The sequence below is a fragment of the Netta rufina genome (assembly GCF_964035555.1).
Source record: "Netta rufina genome assembly, chromosome: 3".
NCBI classification, from domain to species: domain Eukaryota; kingdom Metazoa; phylum Chordata; class Aves; order Anseriformes; family Anatidae; genus Netta; species Netta rufina.
Genome location: NC_140125.1, coordinates 93,277,302 through 93,300,461, shown reverse-complemented (window position 1 = coordinate 93,300,461; position 23,160 = coordinate 93,277,302). Strand labels below are relative to the sequence as shown.

The 23,160-nt window shown below is 35.9% G+C and overlaps 1 protein-coding gene across 1 annotated transcript in view; it reads right to left on the bottom strand.

Annotated features, from left to right (window-relative positions):
• EYS (eyes shut homolog) overlaps positions 1–23,160 on the bottom strand; it is a gene marked incomplete at both ends in the record, with an annotated part of 718,966 nt that overhangs the window by 362,864 nt on the left and 332,942 nt on the right. Inside the window, 3 exons of the mRNA XM_084285295.1 lie at positions 9,052–9,298; positions 16,185–16,309; positions 20,833–20,957. Of these exons, the coding sequence (XP_084141421.1) occupies positions 9,052–9,298; positions 16,185–16,309; positions 20,833–20,957 (497 nt within the window). The remainder of the gene's footprint in view (positions 1–9,051; positions 9,299–16,184; positions 16,310–20,832; positions 20,958–23,160) is intronic.

Here is a 23,160-nt window from a genome sequence, read left to right as displayed (position 1 = left end):
ATGCAAAACGCCAGCTGCATGCAACTCCTCATATCTTTTATTTGCTGTTCTGTAAAGAAAATTAAACGTAGTCTTTTTAGACTCTCAGAACTAATAGCACAAGTGAAATTTTAAGATATCAGAATATCACTCTTGCCTATATTCTTGACCATGCTCATGAATGTAGGCACAAATGCTTTATAGTTCTGCTGGTCCAAAAATCTGCAAGCTGAACCTATATAAATACAGCAGGAACCTTACCACAGAATTGTGAGTTACTGTGAAAAAAAAAACAGTCGATCAGTCCCAGGCCATAGATCTGCTCCTAGATCCCACTGGCTTTGAAACTCTGAGTGACAGGAGCTGCTGACTATCATTGACACGGTTCTCAAGGTGGCTTCTGTATTCCTGGCACTTGAAATCTGCTGTCATTGGCATGTATGCCACAACCTTTTTTTCCCAGTATCACAATGCTCTCTGCTGCAAGCTAACATTGTCCTAGGAATATCAGGCAAAAGGAACCTCTATGTAGAAGGACAATAGAAAGTCAAGACAATGTTTAAGTATTACTGGAACATTTTTTGATGATTAAAAGGCAGAACACAGCTGTCAGGCTTGGTCAACCTATAAGGGAAATTTCACCCATCATAGGTAAAACTCTGGCATTTATAACTATAAATCTTTTGTTGTTGTTAGTAAAATATTCCTGAAATGAAAGTGAGGTGACCTAATTTAACAGACTGGCTTAATCAAGCTTATTTTCCTCTTACTCAGAGTACATAATAAAATTAATGAAAATGTGAAGGATTTCTACATAGTCAGAAACTAAATTATTACAGTAGTAGACATTTAACCTCACTTTTTATGAAGACTCAAATACCCCACACCTGATCAACACCAGCTGTATGCTCTTCAGATACAGAGTGAATATTTTTAATAGTATGTATGATTCAATACCAAAAGGTTTATTGGAACGCATACATTAGGATAGACAAACCTTACAGTGTGTGATTTGTCATTCATTTACTTGTTTAAAGTTCTTCTATACTGCAACATACAAAACACTTATTTCACACTTCCACAATCTCATTTTCTTATAAATGGGCCACAGATGCTCTAATATTGTGGAATTTATGCATATTTGATTGTGATATTTTTGCAGATGACTTAAATTTATTTTTTCTATACTTTCTGAAATTTCTCTTCCAGGTTTCATTGTAATAGACTATACCTGCATTATCATTTTCCCCACTATCATCATTTTAATTAGATCATAAGGGATTCATACCAAAAACTGACCCTGCTTTGAAAGTTAGCCACACATTCCCTTTCTCTCATTTCCTGATCATTCTGCATTAAGTTATGACAGACCAAGTAACAGATTTGAAAGTATGACATTAACAAATATTGAAAGTTTACTTGTTTTTAATATCTACACAATGTTTAGAACACAGAAGCATTGCTTACTTTACAGATATAGCATGTTAGTGAGATGAATATGAAGAATTATTGATCTGAGAATTAACTATTCAATGATGTGAGGTAAAAGCCAGTATTTTCAAAAGGAACAAAATATTTTTTAATGTGACTAAACTATAAACAGTTCATATGGGTAGTATAGAACATGTCTGTCTATATCAGGGGTACAGAATGTGTATGTGTACAGACATGTCTCAGTGTGTTTGTAAGCGTATTTTACATTTTATATATAATAGGGTATGTGTCTACACAATATATATAACTTGCATATGTAGCTTTATACTTTGACAGTGTACTCCTCCTCACCCCCTGGTTAAGCAGAGCATCAGGCCTAAGCAGCTAACCATCGTGGGCAGCTGTGATGGGTACAACCAGCCATGCCAGCTCTATCCTGGAACCTGAGAAGACAGAGGACACACAGCCAAGGGCTGCAAGAATTTGGAAGAAAGTGCAACTTGCGCCAAATTTGGGAGAAACTAACATCGGTATGCAAATGTGCCCATAGGCCGTTCATGTTACCCTGTAAATAGTGAGCAGCCCAAGAGCCCTTTGGGCTCTCCTGACACGGCTGTGAGTGGCACACCAGGACCTCCCCGTGGGCAGGGATGGCCCAGACAACTTGTACAGAGTGCGAGGAGCCTTGTCATCACAGGTAGTCAGTAAGGGGATTGGGAGAGTGACAGCATGCCAGTGTGCTCGAATGGTGCTTTGTGATCATGCTAAAATCTCAGTTAAGCAGCATTAAGGATTCATGTAATGCATATGATCCTTTAGTCATAAACTGTTGACCAAGCCTGGGACTAGGAGCAGATTCAGCTGCACCAAGGCTCCTTACCTCTCCCACTCAAGTTGTTTAGAAACTTAAGTGTCCACTCTGACCCTTGTGACTCAACGGGAGGGTTTCTTTGATGTAATGTCACCTAACACAGTTCCTTATGTAGTCTCTATGTACTATATAATGGCTTTCATTTAGTGACTGTGAGTAGTAAATAGTGTGTAACAAAGTGTATCTTCCAATTAAAATCAGGTGTACCTTGCCACTGTTGAATAAGCTTTGTAATATACAAATATATGTACAATTTTTGTTCTGTAGTGACCATTTCAGCCTCAGTTGGATATCTACTGATAATTCTCCTTTTGGTCTGTGTCAGATATGAATAGTGATGAATAACCCTACTCTGAAAGGTGCCACTTATAACAACTAGTAGTAAGTATTTAAGAACTGTTTGCTGAAGTGAATTCTGAAGGTTGAAAGATGGACTGTGGAATGAATACACTGTAGACAAGGACAATTAAGGATTATCTTCTCTGTTAGAACAGCATAGCATTACACATTTGTTGGAGTACTCAGCTAGGGCTAAGAAATCACAACTGAGTTTTCAGTTCTGTTACTGACAGAATACTCAGTGTTTTTAGTATTTTTATTACTATTATTTCATTGTGTTTCATTTTTGTCAGCTTTGAAGTGGTAATAATAGTACTGGTCATCTTTTTGAAGTGTTTTGCCATCTACTGATGTTGTACTGCATTATACAAAGACTTAAAATACACATCCACAGATACACATTCACAAAAATGTTTTACACAGTAGGTGGAGATATCTAGATATACCAATACATACTTTTCCATGTGGATTATCTTTGGATTTAAGATTTCTGGGAAAGATCAAGAGCATTCTGCATGTCAAGGAGTCATAGACTATTTATGTGAAAAGAGGTCTCAAGGATTCATACATGTAACTGCCATTTGAGATTGGAAGCATTTGCTGTCAATATTTATAGGTAGAAATGTTGAGAGAGCTATTCTAGCAAGCATGTAGATGTTGTTCTGTCCATGTAAGAAAAGAATAATTTCACAGAGTGCGATGGTTATAACCATACTTGGCTACTAAATAAATATATATCTCAATCATTTTTGAACACAGGAGAATCATGGAAAACTACATGGCTATAAAGCTCAGGGTGTAGGCCCTGTGATAGCTTTGGACGATCTTGATTTTGAATAAGTTGAATTCTTCTGCAGTATTGAATTGTTCTTATGCACAAAACAGTCCTGGAATCTAAAATGATTTCTATACATATTATATTATGAAGAGCAAATAATCAGGAGCCTCCATCAGTCCTACAGAAAGACAGTGGATAAATGGGTAACATATTTCTTGTGACTCCTGTAATTTATTGCATGTTTTGAGGTTAGTTAAACAGTGGGATATGTAGTCCAGCTTCCAAAACAGTGCTTCATTTTTTTTTTTCCCTAAACTTACAGTATGAGAAGTGTTGCTCAAGGGGAGATACATGCTGGCTTAGATGCTCTTGAAATGTGGTCAGTTCCCTGGTGTCTGCATTAACAGCAGCACTTTGTAGTGAACTACAGTAACTGCATAAGATTCCATAACTGCAAAGATTCCAAAACTGCCATGTTTTCTTCATGGGGTCTGAGTGTTCAAAGCCACACCTGTGGAAACAACCTATGAAGAAAATTTCTTTGAATATCTTTGTGTTGAAGAGCTTTCAAAACTCAGGTGGAAACTTTCCTGCTATTACAATTGTGATCAAGACAGTATTCACATCAATATAAATGTAGTCATATTTTGCATACGGATAAGCATGCATACAGAACTTTGAAGAGTATTACGAGAAACTTCTCTGTGATAAAGAACTTTGATCATTCCCTTGAATCCCATAAGAGTTTGTTGTTGTTGTTTTCCCTATGAACACAGATCCTTCTCAGAACATTTTTTTTTTTTTCCCCAAAGCATTATTTTCTGCAAGCAATGGTCTGGTAGTTGAAATGCATACCTGGAGATTGGAGCAAAGGATATGTTTTCTGCCAAACAGATCACATCTCTCATAGCCCTTTTCTAGAGGCCCCTGCTACTTTAAGCTCTCTTAAAACTTGCTGTGGAAAAAAAAAAAAAAAAAAAGGAAAAAAAAAAAGAAAAGATGAGATCTAGCCATGCAAAGTAAGATGAAAGATCCTGCCTTTTACGGACTGCTTCCACATACCTCAGAACTTATCTGTGTTTGTGTCTTTTGAACACGTGGATACTGGAATTATGGCAAGTGATACCAGTCTCCTGTAATTCCCAAGCAGTATTCCGCTTGGGAAGTGACCTCTAAAGACTCCTTCTGCTTTCTCATGCAATCTCTGTAAGAGGAAGGTCTAGAAGAAAAATATCTCTTTTGCTGTTACAGACAAGGTGAAAGAAAAGTGTGTGTAATTTTTGGTGTATTTGGGCCTCCTAATGTTTTTCAAAGAGGAAGTGGATGGTCAGCTCAACTGTGGTATGCAATTTTATGATCCAGGCAACTTTTATATGTCTTGATGTTATACAAGCAAATAAGTAGTATTAATATGGGCCCCAAAGAGTTCACTTGGTGCCAAACAAGTCAGAGGAATTGAAAGAAACGACCGGGAAGTGTGTGGCTTAATCCATACAAATTACTTCACTCTGAGGGTATCAAAGAATAAAGGGGAAAAAAAAGAATTTGATGTTTACTTATGTATGCACACTGAGAATTAAATCTGCCCAGGCAAGCACTCACAGGGAAAAGAACTGTTCTTTTGGCACCTCTTCATACATTCATAATCAAGAACTCCTTTTAAGTTTTTCAAGGGATTGAAATCAATGATACAAACCATTTTTTTCTCCCTAAATAAATCAGCAAGCAAATACTGAAATCAAAAAAAACAAGAAGTCAAAAACTTCTCCTTGGCATGTATTCGTTTTGTAGCATGTATTTTTATAGAAGTACAGAATGAAACACAGTCAAAACCAATCAATGTTCCCTAATATTTAATTCTAGAATTCACAGGATTTTGTGTGTTCTTTTAATTCCTGGTATTCTTTCTGAATGAGTTGTAATGCTCTTACAAAAGTACTATCCATCTTCAAAAAACATAGCCATCGTCTGTCTCCCATCTTGGAATCAGATGTGGTTATTTAATTATATCATATTTAAAAAATAGACCCTTTAAAGAAATTAAAATGCATTTTTTTCCTCTAAAATTAAACATGTTAATAATAACACTCATATACTGTAACCATAGAGATACCTCCTGAATTTATATGGAAGTCTAATGAAAATTACACCCAAAATTCTGAAAAGTTTACTGTAATGAAGTGAAACTGTTTAGTTGCTGATTGCCTGCCAGCATTACAGCAGCCTCCAGCCTGATTCTATATTGATCTAGCAGTGTATATGGCAGAGCATGAAGAACAACCATCTGTGCCAGGTACAGTAGCAGGTGTGATATCCATTGAACAAGCTGCTGCCAGATTAAAATAAATCCCTTTCAAGCATCTGGCAACCCTGACGGACACTTTTATCTTTGTTAAAAACACCCCACCACCTCAAAAAAGTTGTCTGAACAGAAAGAGAAACCGAAGAGAAAACATCAGCTGAAAAGGGCCAGAAACAGAACCCACTGCAGATATACAGTGAAGTCTGGGTAAAGGAGTTTTAAAGTCCAAGAGAAGTTCCTTAGGATGTAAAGCAGCAGTGTCTGCTCGGCCCATGTGTTCCAGTGGTGTTGCTAACATCTTCTAAGGGAGAACTGAAAGCAAGATAACTGGTGTGAGAAGATAAATGCTTTGTCACTAACATTTTATGACTTTACATTTGCAGATAGGGTTTGTGCAGATAAAACTGAGTAAGATAACTCATTAGTACAAGATTTCAATAATGAGAACTTATCAGAGTATTCAGCAACTAAGTCTATAAATAAAGCTTCTACAATCAAAAGATACAAATCAAGAGCACTTGCTAGTTTGTTTTTGAAAATATTTTTAGAATCTCCTGATTTTATTATTAGATTTGTTTTGAACTCAGAGCTACTATTTATTATGTGGGTTAAAATTAGTTCTTGAAATACATACACTACTTGGCTGTGCCTCTAAGAAAGACTTAACAAGGAACAGAGCTCCATAACTGGATCATAGAGCTTTGACTTCAGTAATTGTTAAATTTCCTCTGTTGTCAGCTGCTTGATAGTAGTTAATCTTTTTGTCAAGTTGATGTTTATCTTTTTAAAGGATGTAAGTGCTGAAAATGTTGATTCTAAAGAGATGGTCTGGGAAGGAAAAAGAGACAGTATGAATTGGAATAGTGTATGTGATTCTTGTGAATACAAAGACAGAACAGACAGTCCTATTGGTGCGTGTATTTTCTGTGGTGGGATGCAAGGATGACAGTTCTGTGAACTCCACTGATTATGCTATTGTGCTAGATGAAGAAAATGAATACCCAGAAGTAGTAGCAGTAGATCCCACTAGTGCATAGCAGCTGTTTAATATTGCTGAGTTCATCCAAAATGTCTCATAAAATGGAGACTGTTTGCTGCGCAGAACTTGGTCTGGGAATACATCAGAGGGTTTTATTCTAGCCATAGAACATGTTGCACGTATCTGGCTTAATTCACTTAAAGAATCAGCAGACTGTGGTTTAATGTTTGCAAGTCTCTGGTTGATGGATGAAAAAGTATTAGCAGATTAGCAGACTCACTAGGAAGAGATGTTTGCATTTGAGTTTCATGAATAACCAATGAAATAAGAAGAGGTATGTGTTTATAAATATATATCTTAGTAGGGGAATAGGAAATTTTTGAAGGACTTGGTAATCTCCACTGTTCTTCTGAACCTACAAAGATCTGACAGTTCTTCAGGACCCTTTTGAGGCAACCTAGAGAGAACTGAAGCTGCACTTACAGAAGCAGTTGTAAACTGTAAACCATGGGAGAGCACTGACTCACTATTTAATTCTATTTCAGCCCCTGGTATGCTACTAATTACTGAACTCATGTCTAAGGCAGATAAAACAACAGTCTGGTGCTGCTCTAATGATGAGGCTTGTGTAGGGAAAACAGAAAGTGTTATTAACTAGAGATAAATGAGATTGCATCATAATTATGCTGGGAAGGAAGTACTGATCTTTAATCTGTAGCCATGTACTACTGCGATACCAGTCTTTATTTTTACTGAGACCTGAACAGCAGAACTAAGAAAGTGTGAAGAGGGAACATCTGTTGAGATTGCTATCCTAAACACTTGAAGACTCTCCAGTGGCACTGAGTCCTCCTAGTCGATAGCTCGGTTTTGCCAAATTAGTGGTCAGAAGTATCCCTCAGCTGAAAATATATGCCTTTTTAAGACCTTCAATGATAAAAATGTTAAGGAAAAAAAAAAAAAAAAAAAAAAAAAGGAGCAACTCTGGCTCTGGACTGAGTCTGCAGCAAATTACATGACCACCAAAAATCATTCAGTCTTAGCAAGATATTATATAGCAAATACAACTCTTTAATTCATATTTTTAATGAAAGCACAGAAAAACCATACTTTTAATAAAAGCATAGAAAATCGTATTTTTAATAAAAGCATATAAAATCATATTTTTAATACAAGCACAGAAGCAGTTTTAGTGACCTCAAGAGCTGAGTAAATGCAAATCCTCCCATTACTCATATTCTGTATGAGGGCCAGCACCAGAACAAATGGCAGCGCTCAGAACAGAAGTATTAAATTTTCTAAATCCAACTGCTGCTGGGAATCAATATAAAATGAATGAGTTACATATCTTATCCATAAAGGACATCAGCAAACTAGCTGACATGGTATTTTGGAAGAGGTACAGATGTAACTGCATTAATAACTGCATTTCTTTCAGTCTCATTACCTACATGAAGGAGTATTACCTGTTAAGAAGACAACCAACCAAAAAAAAACAACACAACAGAAACACACACATACAAAAAAAAAACAAAAACAAAACACCGTAGGTATATCCCTAAAATACTAGTCTGTACACAAATCAAATGTTTATTAAAACTCACCCAAATAAAAACAGGTATTGGCTGATATATTAAACAATAAATACTCTGAAAGACTAGATAGGCAAAAATTCTGAATCTAACTGTAAAGACAGCATTACACACATGCTAGATGTATAATACTAGCTTTAGTTAAATGAACAGGTGACAATGAAGATACAACCTTCAAAATAAGATGTTGCACTTCTATTACTATAGCCCTGAGATATTTAAAAAGAAAGAATGCAGACAATTTTTTGTGTTCCCCCCCAAAATCACTAAAACCAGTCAGAATGGCAGATGTGTTGAGAGCCTAGTTGCAGACATTTCTAGTGAAAAACATCTGGATGCACAGAAGAGGAAGCACTGAGAAAAGATGTGAACTTGGAATGGAAAACCAAAGTCCCTGAGGAGTAAGGCAAATTACTTTGATAGGAAGATGGACAGATTGTCATTAGGGTCAGACAGAGATGAACACGATATGACGCACATGAGATTTTACACTCTCGCAAAGCAGACTGAAAACCAAGCTAAGTGTAGTTTTCCTTGCTAGATGTGAAAGATGCTGGGGAAAAATATTCTTGAGAGAAAATTGTAATTTTCCAATTATGTTTAAACATGTCATTATGAAAGGACAGTGGATTAAATTACAAGAACAGAAGGTAGTATAGAAGTAGAAAACAACATGAAGATGAAAACTGATACACTTCAAATATTCCAATAATTTAGAAAGCACTAGTAAGGTAAGAAGTTTGATAAATATATGACTGAGAAGCTTATTCTTCTTACCTTGGGACATCTCTTCCGCATGAAAATCAGGGGTAGTAAGTTTAGACGGAAGTTCCACAGACACAGCTAGGGCTGTTGGAAGGTCATTATCTAAAATCTCAGTAGGAAACACTTCAGCCATTTCAGTTTTCTTGCTTTGGGGAATAGTAGGTAAACAGGTGATATTGTTTATTCCATCAATGCAAAGAAACCCAGTGGAGCAGGACTGTATAAGGCAATCATTGTAATTAAGCTCACAGCTTCGTCCCTGAAAGAGAATTTTTAAAAAGACATTTTTGAAGGCAATTTGCATTTCATAGTCATGGTAGTTCAAATTATTGTTTTCTATTTATTCTAAAATGTTTTTTGCTTATATTAAATTGTCCATACTTTCAAAAGAAAATCTAATAACCTGGAAAATATTGATCAAGTAATATAAAAGTATAGTTGTATTTTTTTTTAATTTCAACTAAATGATATTTTGATTCCCACTTAGTATTACAATTTATCAATAATCTCCCCACAAATTTGTAGTTGCAAAGTATCAAAGACAGTATTGTCATTAAGTAAAATAATCATCTTCATATTATGGCAAAACCTCTAGATAATAAGTTTATATGTAGTTATACAGAAAACCATACAGAGGACTTAGCTGTCTGAAAACCTACAGATTGCTCTGATTGTCAAGTTAAATTTCTACTTTATTTTCGTACACCGTGGTTAATTATTTGTTGCCCATTGTTACCAAATCTTCACATAGCACCATCTCAACACATTAGGTTTGCATGTTACTTTTAGAAATGTGCAGTGGCAGTCTTAAATTGGAGCTGGCACTCACTCTTTATTTTTATCAAGACTAACAATTCATGAGAAGTCTGAAATATCCTTTCTAATAATAAGTTAAGAATGTTCATAATCAGTGGTCTGTAATAAAGAGAAGAAATAAGGCATTTCTTTTACAGCAATAATTATGTGAATTAAATGCATTCTTGAAGTGTGAAATAAATATAAGCTGAAGTCAGGCCTGAGTTCATTTTATTTTCACTTCTGTTGTAATGAACTAATGGGCTGTGTGAAGAGACAGAGCTAACTTAACTAACTTAGAGGGATCTTATGCATTTGAATAGCTATTTAAAATATGCAGGGTAATATCTGAAAGACACAAAACTCTTTCAATGTATAATCTGACATGTAATCCCACATGGTTTTCTAATAATCTGTGGGGTTTTTAAATGATTTTAGCATCATGATTTCCAGGCTACATAAGGAAACCACAGTTTTAGCTCTTTTTCTACCTTGTATCTGCTGCTTTAAACAACTGTTGACAGAGAGAGATTTGGGGCCAGCCGTATTTTCAAGCCTTGGAAGGGCTTGAAAATGAACAGCTAGCATTCATCAATAATTTTGAATCTAAGTCTTTGAAACACAAATGTCTTCTCTGAAACTCTGAATGTCTTCTAGGTCATCTGATAATAATAAGAAATATCTATCAGAGATAAATTGGAGTTGTTTGGGAAATATTAGGTGGCACATGTCGAAACCACACCAGATCAGATCTAACAAGTTCATCTACATCTATACAGGTACATCTAGCAATATAAATCATTCAGTGAGCTTTGTTGTCTGGAAATGCTCTCCATTTCTTAATTTAGCAGCCTAGACATAAAGTTTGGGACTTGTTTTAAAATGGAGACATTCAAATGTGGGTGTCATATAGTGACTGCAAGCATGCTAGGAATCTAAACTCTCTTTACAGTCAACGCGGATTCTGAGGAAGTTAACTGCTTATATGTGGGTGCCTCGTATCATGTTTGTAATTGCCAAGTATCTGGTCAGAGCTCCAGCTGACAATCCAAGAGTTATAGATTTCCCACAGGCCTTATGTTAATCTGACTGCCTTATGAAGATATATTGGATATTCTAGACTGTCTCAAGTAGTATTAGATTTTTATCGTTAGGCAACTAGATCACTCTCTAAGTCAAGAAAATTCCATAAGATAATCAATCATCTCAATGTAGACACAGAACTGGATTTGGAAGCCATGTTTTGGGATGGTCTCGTAACTATGAGACAGCTAGATGGTGTTGGCAGATGTAAAGTAAAAAACATAGAAAACCCACAGTCTTCTGGGAAGCCAGGGAAAACCCAAAATGGCATAGGCACCCATATCTAGGCTTCAAGTGTCTGGACAGCCAAACAACCCTTTGTACTCCATTGACCATATCAACTAGACTTCATTTAATATAATATGAGTACAAGTACCAAGTGCAGATACATGAATTTTAGGCATCAGAATCTCAAATTGTATCCAACCTAACTGCTAAATCCAGAAAAGACTTGCTACTGTCTGAAACATTATTTAGACTGCAAACAAGAAACAAAGATCATCTACTCTTTCAACACATGCATTCTTTCAACGTATGATTTTATATTTCTATGATTTTGCACCCACTAGAATATAGAGGGAAGTGGTGAAACATAAATATAATACTTGCATGACCAAGGAAAATATTGTGAAAATTATTTAACTGGTATCACAAATGTTTTGATAACGTTGAAGAATTACTACGTTAGCCTCAGAAATTATATTCTCAGTGCAAGCCACATTGATGCAATCAAGAAGTATGTTCTTTGAATACTATATACTACTGAAGCCTGATATCCTATAAAGTATCTCGTGTTTAAAATCTGAGAGAGATGAGTTCTAACTGAAGCTTTTCCTGGAACTGGGCCATATGTAAGAAAAACCAAGTAGTGTTTAATAAGCACATGCTCATTGCATGTTTTCCTTCAGACAAGATAGTGAAACAGATTCTTTTGTCTATCTGGTTTGCTTTTTTTATAGAACTTAAAACAACTTACATGTTTCTGAGATCTCTATCAACTTTACTACATTGTGTGTGATGTTAGGAAACAATAGGACACACAAGAGAGAACGGCAGAAATGGGAACACAGAAATAGAAATTCAACTGTTTTTACAAGTAGTTTAAATCATTCAATGTTTGAAATGGAAAAGCTTAAATGGAGGTTTTGGTATGATTTAGGTACACCCATGATTGTTTTGATCAAGCACTTAATTTATTTTGGCAATCAGATGAGCTAACTGGTAAATTCATAGCATCCTATAAACTCGCTTGCTGTATTAGTATTCTCAAACATGAAGGAACAGCAGGCCAATTTATATCCTATATATAGATTTATAGGTTTCCATACAAGGATAAAAAAAATGTTTCTTCCTTGCTCGCTTCCAATTCTATACAAAGCACAAATGATCAGTTTATTATGTAAGATTTCTGCCTAATAATTTTTCTTAATCCCATAAAACTTGTTTCATTCTGACTTTTGTTGCAACAAATTAGTGTATTTTTATTACTTCTTAATGTATTTTATTATGATTTTATGACTCGCGAAAACAAAGCAGATGTGGATAACCTCCACTGTGCATGAAGGGTACATTGAATAGTCATAGATAAATTTGATAGCCTTGAAAGTGACTGTAAATGTTTTAGTTAAATGCTTTAACAGTTTCAATGAAGGCAGATACTGCAGATTTGCATTTGAAAGTAGGTATGCTTCTATAGATGTTTTCAATTTAAAAAGTAAACATTTATGCCATACACCACTAGCTATGCTTTTATTCTCAACATTTCTGAGAAACTTCATGATCCATACTTTATGATCCATGCTTCAGATAGCATTGCGTACATACACCACAGAAGATTTGTGTATGCTAACGTACACTTCAGCTAGAGTTCCTTGAAAACTTATTCCTCTGGGAATTCTACTGTGTTCACCACACATTAACTCACTGTTAGGAACCAGAATCCACCAGAGGTTTACAAAATACCCATCATCTTGAGATGTTTAGATGCTAGGTTTCCTTGTTTTTACATACTGATGACAGACACATTATACATTTTCTGTTTCTCCAGTTTTATGTCTCTACTGTGGAATTCCCAAAGCATAGCAGAATCTATGGACTGAAGATGGAACAGTGGATAACAGAATAAAAGCAAAGACTTAAATTCCAGCTACGTCAGAGGTTTGTAGCTTTCTTATTCTTTAAGATCCTGTTCTGTGACATTCTGTAAGTTATTGCCAAAGGTACATACTAATGGAAAGACTCTCTCAGTGGGTCAAACCAAGTATCTATCCAGCTCCATCGTCAATAAACTAATCTTGAATGCTTGGGGAAAAACACAGGAAGAAAGCAAGCAGAGTTTGTCTCTGACAATGCCCTAAATATTCCCGTTTCTGGCAATGAGTAATTCAGAGATTCCCTCTCTGTAATATTCAGATCAGGATCAGAGTAATATTCAGATTAAATAATGATTGACCTATCTTCCTTCTATCCTATTTTTGGACTTACTTTTAATTTTGGTCTCTTCAGTATCATGAAACACTGACAACAGATAATTTTGCACTGAGTGAAAAAATAATTTCTTCCTGCAAATTTTATACTCTTTCTCCGATAGTTTTGTTTGGCATTCAGAAAATTTTCTTTTGGTGAGAAATATGAAATAAGTACCATAATTTTATCCGTCACAGTTGTTTGTGTAGGAGTTTAAATACTGAATGAACAAAAGGAGGTTTGTTTGTTTTTTGTTTTTTTAACATGAAGATATGATTATTTTCCAAATAAATAGACCATGTAGACCGTGTTCCTCAATTGATATACCCTTCATCATCACCTGACCTTGTTTTCAATGCCAGCCTGCTTTTGGAGATAAAAACGATAGCAGTTGCTGTGGACTGTGGGGAGGTACCAACTGTGTCCATTGTACTCCGCAAAAACCACCCTACAAAATATGTGTGTTCCTTCTTACGGGTTACTCTCTTCCTTCTTTGGATAGTCTGTCAGTAAGCTTAGATTATATGCATTAAATTCAGACATTCATACTGGTCTTTATCCTCCATATATTAGTTTTCAGAGCAGTTTGAGAAAAGTTTATATAGAAAAAAAAATCTCTGCCTCCATACAATCCGTTGCATGTGGATTTCTATGGGGATAACTTTTACAAATAAAGGGCACTTATTTATAAATAAAGGGCCACTGCTTTGTTCAGATATGACGAGTACTAGGAATCTAGGAAAGACGTATGCCTATAAGGTTCCATTGAATCCCTTCTCCAAATTTTGTATTGTGGCAAACATGGGTATAGACTCAGGGAACTCCTATCCTCTTATTCTGTAAGTGAATGTAAAATTCCAGAAAATATGGAAGTTTCAGTTACCTATAAAGGCTTCCACACAAGTTTGTACCACACACAGCAAAGAAGGCAACCCTTTCCTCATTTACTACTACCAATATAGCACTTGGTCTGAAGTTTGATTAGAATTGCAAGTTCCAGTCTGAATATTTATGTTTCCATGTGTAAAGGACTTACTAACGTCCTCTGATAAAAGCATTAACATGACAGTGTTCTGTCATGTTAATGCTTTTCAAGTAGACTTGAAGATGTTATTGTCAAGGCCCTCATCAACCTGTGACTATCATTTTTCTGCAGTCTGCTCCTACACCCTTTTCCATTGCACCCACAGGTTTAGCTCCTTTGCTGAAGGTCAGCTCTGGTATGCTGCAGCTGTGAAACCTTGGATTGACCTGCTGTGAAAAGAGCTGAACTGTGAGAAAGATTTTTGTGAGATGACTCATCTCTGACCTTCATATCTGAGCTCAGAAACTGCATTTAAGCTCAGGCCCTTGCCATCAGACCTTATCTGAGCCTCAACTAACGCTATAGCTTATCATAAAGCTGAAGCCTGCTGTAACAAGCCTGGTACTTGGCTGATCCTGATCCTGCCTTGCAGACTTGACATCCTGGCTTAACCTCAGCCTTCTCTTGTGATCATGGACTTGCCTGTTGGCACCTGGACTTTTTGGATGGACATGGTTACTGTCATCACTGGACTTGCCCTGCTTTCCTTGTTCAGGTACTGCTTGTCTCTAAGGCCACAACCCTTACCTACTTTGCTGCCATCCTTGGCTCCTGGTCTGCCTTCCCTTGTGGAGCAGCCCACTCAACAGTCGTGCTCCACAACATGTGCTGGGATATCCAGCTACACCATGGGTGCCCTTAAGGGAATAGGCATGCAACAGAGAAAAGTATGATGCCTGGGAAGAACTGAAGATAGACAGGAGTTACTTCAATTTTTAGAATATTTTTTTCTGTCTTATTTCATGGTTACTTTTTCTCTCATTGATGTTAAATAAGAATCTTCTGCTGAGGGAAGAAGCCTTGAAACCAGATAAAGTCTGTAAAGTTACACCTTTCTTTCTTGACTCAACTGCTGAGAATGTATGAAGATAAATCTGGATCCTATTAACAACAATCTGTTCCTTCTACTTTACAGTCCTCAATACATCAAACAAATGGAGCACATTAAAATGAGCATCATTGTCATCATTTATAAAGAAAAGCTAATCAAATAACAATCTCAAGTTTGGAGTTGTAAAGATAAGAATGACTAAAGCAAGAAAATAATAAAATAAATTGTATACTTCTTACTCTCCTTGTTTGTTACTAACCCCAAGCTATTAAATGATACTAGTAAGTTAAACCTGAAGTGCAACAAGGTAAAACACAAGCTCAAACTGTAGATACCAACTACACATTTCCAACAGCAGAAAGAGTTGGCATAAAATGGTGGTGACAGCATGGAAGTTTCAACCTTAGGTAAATAACATCACTGGCATTCAGCCATCATCAAAGGATTTTTTGTTATGTTAAACAGAATAAAACATAGGACAGAAGTCCACATGGTCAAGCATTCAAAGGAATTGTTTGATTTAGTTTCAGGGGACTTGTTTTCAAAATATTTATCTGTATGCAATAGTTTGAAACGTGAGTTATCTTTGTATGTATATAAAAACATTAGCGTACTCTGATGACTGACAAAGCCACTACATATACTTAGCTTTTTTACTTTGTATGAGTATTAGGTAAGTAGTTCTCTGGAACAGTGTAACTCCCATTAATAAAACAAACAAAATAAACAAAAAACATTTACCATTTACTAAAATATTGTATTTTTCTGAAAGGCTATGTTTTATCTGCATGAGGATAAAGAGGAAAGGGATTACATACGGTATTTTCTGTGCACCAATTATTAGTCAGGTTAAGAGAAGAAGAAGAAAGAATGTCAGCATCTCACCACAAACCCTGGCTTGCAAAAACAGGAATAACCAAAACCGGGGTCTCTCTGAACACAGATGCCATGGATGCAGGGGTTGGATATGCACTCATCGACATCCAGCTCGCAATGCAGACCTTCCCATCCTGTCAAAAAAACATTAAAAAAAAAAACAACAAAAAGACCCACACACATTAAAATTAAATCTATTTATTAAGTATCAATCAAAAAAAAAAAAAAAGCTATGGGTAACTATAATCAATCCTCACATCTATATATGTCATATCGGATAGGAACTGTCTTTGTACTGTGGTTTCTCAAAGAAGAAAAGAAAGTTTAGCAATAAAAAGTCAGAACGTGAGCTATATGGATTATATAACTATACCCTACAAAAAATCTTTGGGGAATGTTAATATTTGCTGACTTTTATATTGGTAGAGATTTAAGTAAGCAAACAATAGTAAAACCTAAATATATTCTTGCCTTACTGAATTAACTGACTTGACAGGTTGCCCTTCACCTACAGAATTATCTATATTGTTATCTCTCATGTCTAAGAATAGTCAAGGGTAAAATGTTCCCTGAAACCTCTAATCTCATTTCAGATCAGCACAGTGCAACCAAAGCCACATTATTTTCCAAAATTTAAACTGAAAGAGTATGGAATTGTTTATCTTAATTTTTGACCTCTTTATCCAGTTAAATTTGTGCATTATTTTCACCCCAGGGAAGGAAAAGTGGAAGTTTAGACAGATAACAATAGTCATGTTTACCTAAAACAAAATAAAGGAAAAAAAAAAAAGAAACTCATATTACCATACCAGATCACTGGGGAGGACATTTTCTCAGCAAATACGGGTTTGTCTTTGAATACCATAAGGATATCATCTTCTTATACTTCAACACTCAGGCCACTGGCACTTTTGGTAATATGCATTTCTTACAAAATCTACTTTATAATTAAGTAAATCCATAAATTAGAATCCAAAACCTGGGGTTTAAATCATGTAATTTGAATCTGTCTTGAACATGCTCTTCAGAGGCTAAGTCAAACCCATTTGCAGCCCATTTGCTTCAAAAATCCAAACCCAGAGTTTTGTAAAATATGGCTAACTATTGAAGAACTCCACACCATCTGCCATGATATCAACTACGCCCATTACAGCTTTGCTATTTCTCTAATTCATTTTTCCCCTCTCTAAAAAACAAACAAGCAAACCAACGAACCAAACAAAAAGACTTCACAACCCCAAAACCCCAGAAGACTTCAGCTGAGCCAAATCCAGTTGCTTCTATCATGTGTTTGCCTCAGTGCATATGTCAAATGGACCCACCAGTTATGTTCCAGCCCTGTTTTAGCTGCATTGTTATAAGTACAGCTGAAGACTTCAGTTGTGAGGGCACCATTAGTTCCAGTGGCTGCTGTTGTTGCTTTAGAGCTGTCTGAGATACTCACAGAATATAGTTTACATCTCTCTGTGTCGCTTCTGCACCTGAACAGCCTGCAGCTGTGGACACAGATTCTGAATACGCATCTGTTATTCTAGAAGTATGAGGCCTGCTACTGGGACAATAGCTGACAAAATTCATGGCCCACTATAGAATGGATTTGTCAGAGCTAAATGAATTCCCTGTTCTGGTAACACATGCTCTCACCACATGCTTCATTTTGTTCTCTGAAGGTTTTTGGAAAGCTGCTATCATCGCCTTGTTCCTAGTTCTATCTTGCCACTATCCCTTTTCCATTTAATTAAATTACAACCATGGATCTGTTGGATATTTCAGACTTCCTGCCTTGTGGAAAGTTCCTTCCCATGTCTGCCTCTACAGATGTAAAAATGTTTAGTGACATCTCCTTATTTCTACAGATGAAGGTCAGTAGAGAAATTAAAGACCTATCATATGCAGGTAGCCTGCCACAAAAGCAGATTTATTCCAAGTATTTCTGCTTCATGTATCTGGAAGGTATTTTTTCTTTATCTTCCAATCCCTTTCTTCAGTTGTGCAACTTTACAACAAACTATTCCTCCCACAGGTTCCCCTTCTCCAAATTCATTCATTTTCTGAGCTATAATTTTCTCATCTCCAGCCACTTCAGAAGCCACAGAACTCAAAAAAAAATAATAATACCACACTAATTAAACAGAAAAGGTATTCAACCATCATATATATACCTAACACATGTGATTCTTTCACTGTTTATGTTCCTAGTGGAGAAATCAAATAGAGATCTTTTGCCCACACTAAAGAATGCTGTTATTAAACAAAGGTAAAAGAACAACAGCTTACACTTGGCTTAAAATGTGTTTAAATCATGTTAGCAGCAGGACTGAGATCTAATGCCTACGAGAAAGCTTCTTCTGCTTACACCAAACATTTCCATGTAAGTTGCACAGAGGCAGCAGTTACAGCCCTTGGCTGGTAAGCAATTTTAAAATGTCTATATTCAAATATACTTACATTATCAGTAGCTTTAAAAAATAGGGAGAAACATTTTGAACTTGACCATATATTCTGCATGAAGCACAATAATGATCAAAAAACACATCTTACTAGTTTTTAAGTCATCTGTACTGGTGAAGTGGTATGTGGCCTTATTTAGTAATAGGCAGAGCTTCCTGAGGGGACATACAGTTTTATTCAGGTGGAATTTCCATTGTGCAACAGTGCTGAGAGGAAAAAAGATATATGCTACCAAAGATAGGTGATGACTCAAACTTTGAAGATCAAAAGGGACTGTTACGATTGTGAATTCTGGCCCTCCGTATGGCAAAGTCAAGAAATTTTTCACTCAGTGGTTCATACATCAAGAGTATAGTGTCTTTATGGATTATTGAGTGTCTATTGGATATTAAGGGGAAAAAAAGTTGCTATAAAAAGTTTCATCTGGGAGTAAGTTTATCCCTAAAATTAATGAGGTCCTAGTAAGCCACAGATATATTGCCTTACCAGTGCTTCCATTTAAGTCTTATGCATTAAAATATCCTTCCTTAGTACTGATTAAACAACTACATAAACTGTCCATATGGACTTGCTATATACACATGTGCTTGAGTATTTTCTTGCATACCTAAAATCTGATGTGTTGTTGTTGTTTGTTTTTAATGTAAAACCAGCATGGAAATAATTATATGTATGTGGAATAATTGCTGGAGGTGACTTATTGGGGTTAAACAAGTGTCTACATCTTAAGAGAAGGTTCATAGAGGATGAGATATGGCAAATATGCAAGCAATCTGTTCCATGATAGCCCCCTTGGCAATATAGCTGCAAACTTAGGTGTAGGTAACACCACGGGAGCTTGGTGTGCTGACTCTAAGAGAAATAGCACGGAGGGTGGAGAGGAATGAAGACACTGTGGCCAGGCTCTGTGCTATCACTGCAGGGATGGGGAACATCATGGTGTTGTGGAACTGATAGATTGCATGGCCAGATCTGAACCTAACTGATAACCAAATCATGTCCTCTGGGTGAACTTTGTTCATTATAATCCCATTATAATGCCAAAACACACCTCCATCCCAAAGGCTATCTGTCTCCAAGGTGTGACCACCCCTCACTGAGTACACATTCTGAATTTCTCTGAGTTTACATCTTTAAAACAAAAGCAAGAAAAATGTATACCAGTCACAACAGACTTGTGTGACTAGAATCACTCAAGCTCCACCTAAAAGTAAGAAATTAGTATAAAAATGTCTCAAGAGAGGAAAATGCAGGGAAAGACACCACTTCCCCCATATGGACTCCTATTGGATGAGATTTGAACTCTTGATTATACCGAGTGCTTCCCTGGGAAACCTAACAGCCTCTATAGAGTTGTTTAATAAACTAGCACATGTGCAATTGGTTGTGTTAGTCATATTCGTGGTATTTGCATGTGCTTTGCAGACAGGATCTTTATCACCAGCAATCCAAAGGAACCTGTACTCCTGTTACTACAATAAACTACACCAGTCATTTACTAGACCGAAAGTGTATTACGCTATTTGTGCATCTGTGATCATGGCAATTCAATATAATTAATGTGACCAGATTTATAGTACTGAAATATTGCATTATTTGTGCTTCTGTGATCATAATAATTTAATATATTGAATGCAAATGGACTTGTAACACCAAATTGGGCATCACACAGAAGCTAAGCCCAGATGCCCCCAGCCCCCCGACACTTGAAGACAAGCTGGAACACAATGGCATTTAGGTCCTGCAAAACTTCCTTATCCTTTAACTCAATAATGTAAAAATTAGATGAATGGACTACTAGAGTGAGGAAAATTATTTGGTGATCTATTAAAAAGACTGCAGAAAAAAAAAAAAGGTCTAACACATACAGATAGTTTAAATATTTAGTTGTTATTCAGTGCCTACTGGTTGGTCTGTAAGTTACATTTGTGAAGACCACACATAATAAATCCATCTCTACATAATTTTTCAGACCCTCTTAATTAACTGTTTTTAGTTTTAAGTCCTTCTGAAATGCTTAGTAGACTAGTTAATTCTCTTTAGATTTCATTCAAAAAAGCTTGTCAAACAATAGTTACTATTTTGGTACCTTATAGATTATACACATATATATAAGAACTAGATATACTTTACCAGCTTTCTCAGTACTAACAATGATAATTCAAAACTATCATTCTTTAAGATTGTTCTGTCAAATGTCAGTTACCTTGTTGACATTTACAAGTGTATCCATTGACATGATCTTCACAGGTTGAACCATGTAGACAAGGTGATGAATTACACTCATTAACTTCTATTTCACAAAACTGCCCAGAAAATCCAGCAAGACACCTGAAGCAAATAACATTACAACGTGTTACATTACGCATAAACCATTACATAGAATGTACTTTGTGTGGAAACAATTCATACCATCTATATACATTAACAAGACACAATCTCAAATATTCCTGTTTTTCCTTATTTTACTGCAACTTTTCCAAGTTTCAAAAAGATCCTTGGTGATCTTTTAGGGGATTTATGATGGCAAAGCCTGTCCAAAATTTTTGTATTTTAACCATAGTATTTGGATCACAACCAGACTTAACAGTCTCCATTTCAGTTTACTGGTTCTAGCATGGTGAGTAAATACAAACCTTTCTTAATGTGCTTTTGGGAGACTGTCTACTAGTTTAATTGGCAAAGTAACTACAGCCTATGTTTGGAAAACCACTTGTTAAGAAATGTTTAGACGTTTTTGTACACAGCTATTTCACATGAGGTAAGGTATTCCGAAACTACTGTTAGCAGCTGGGTGGTGCACATCTTGCATGTCTTCTTGTTTCTAATGAAGAATGTAAGTTTATGCCCCACTTACAGGAAGATGAGTACATTAACAGATTGCCTTTCAGTAAATTAGAATAGTCACATCACTTATTCCTCAGAATACCACCCTGGGTGAGTACTAAACACATCAATAGAATTAAATACCTGCAGTGTTTACCTTGAAGCAAAAGGGAAGGGGCTGGATCACCGACTAGGTATATGTAGCACTTCCTGATGAATCATTATATTATGTATTGTCAACTATGTTTTGACTTCTGCCTTGACTATTAGAACATATTTGTTTCACTTTATATGGAATGCACTCCACATAATAGGAATTTGGAATCTACCACGACAATGAAGCAGAACATATTTTCCAAAGTCCACATCAGCTACAGAAGACACTGCTGGCATAGTGCTTGGAAAATGCTTAAACTAAAGTACACACTGCCATTTTGCAAGTATCTAGTTATAATGTATGACAGAAAACCCATGGGTAAGGCTGAATGAGTGCAAATAAGGCTGACTGAGACTGAATGATTCTTCTGTACTCGTTGGAGTAAGGGGTGCAGAGGATGATTCTGCTCACTGAAAGTTTAAATCATGTCCTGCAGATACCCTTTTCTTTCCACTAGCTATATGTCATATTAGAAAATAAAATAAAAAAAAAAGCAACTTTTCCTAAGTATTAGAAGGATGACCAGATGGATGAATGCTTATAATATAATGCACTTAACATTCTGTTGGCAACTACTGGAAAAACATGCCAGCTAACAAAGGGACTTTTAAACACAGTTAACTTTAACCTTATACTGTGGTATGTTTGTAGACACTTTGCTTTAAAAAAAAAAAAAAAAAAAAAGTCAGACAAAACAAATTGGAAGAAAGATATATCTTATGTAAAAAATCTTGATATAATAACTGTACCTACGTATATATAAGGTGAGTGGGCTTGATTTTTTGAGTGTAAAGCTCAAATATTGAAGAAAAGTTTAAAGGTCTTTTTAAGAAATCTCTGGTTAGCAGCTTCTAGTGGACACATTTTTATAGGCTACATGTATACTTGCTATGAGTTGTCATCACTGTGCAGAATGCATTCTTTTTCCTAAGTCAGACAATCATTCAGATTGGAATATTTAAGAACATTGAAAGTATTTCAGATACCAAGGTGGCTTTTTTAGTTTGCTTGCTTATTTTGTTAATGCTACAATACCACAGATAGTGTTCAGATAGTATAATTAGATATAAATGATGCTGATGACAGCAGAGGCAGGCACTCTATTAACTGAATGATTCTGAGCAATTATGAAACCACTAGTGGTGAGCATGCTACTGGTAAATATTTGCAAGTCACAAAACATCACCTTAATGTCAGTAACTTTCCCAAATCACTTTTTAAAAATTGCAATAAATTTTTATGTTTTACTGAGAGTGTTAATGAAATTAATGATTCTTAAGATACGACAAGTACTTTGATCATTTCTGAATTTTTTGTTTGCTCTCACTTCCCTTCATTCTTGCTCCTTTTTTAATATATTTATATTTTGTTCTGGCTCTCCACATTCTTCCTTCCCTTATGTCATTTCTTTTTGAGGATGAGGAGAGACAGAAACAAGAGAATGTAAGTAAAACAGACTCCAAAAGTGTAACTACATATGGAGAACAGTTCTTGTGCTGTAAATGGAATAATGGCATTAAACTTAATCAAATACTTTGGAACACAGCTGTA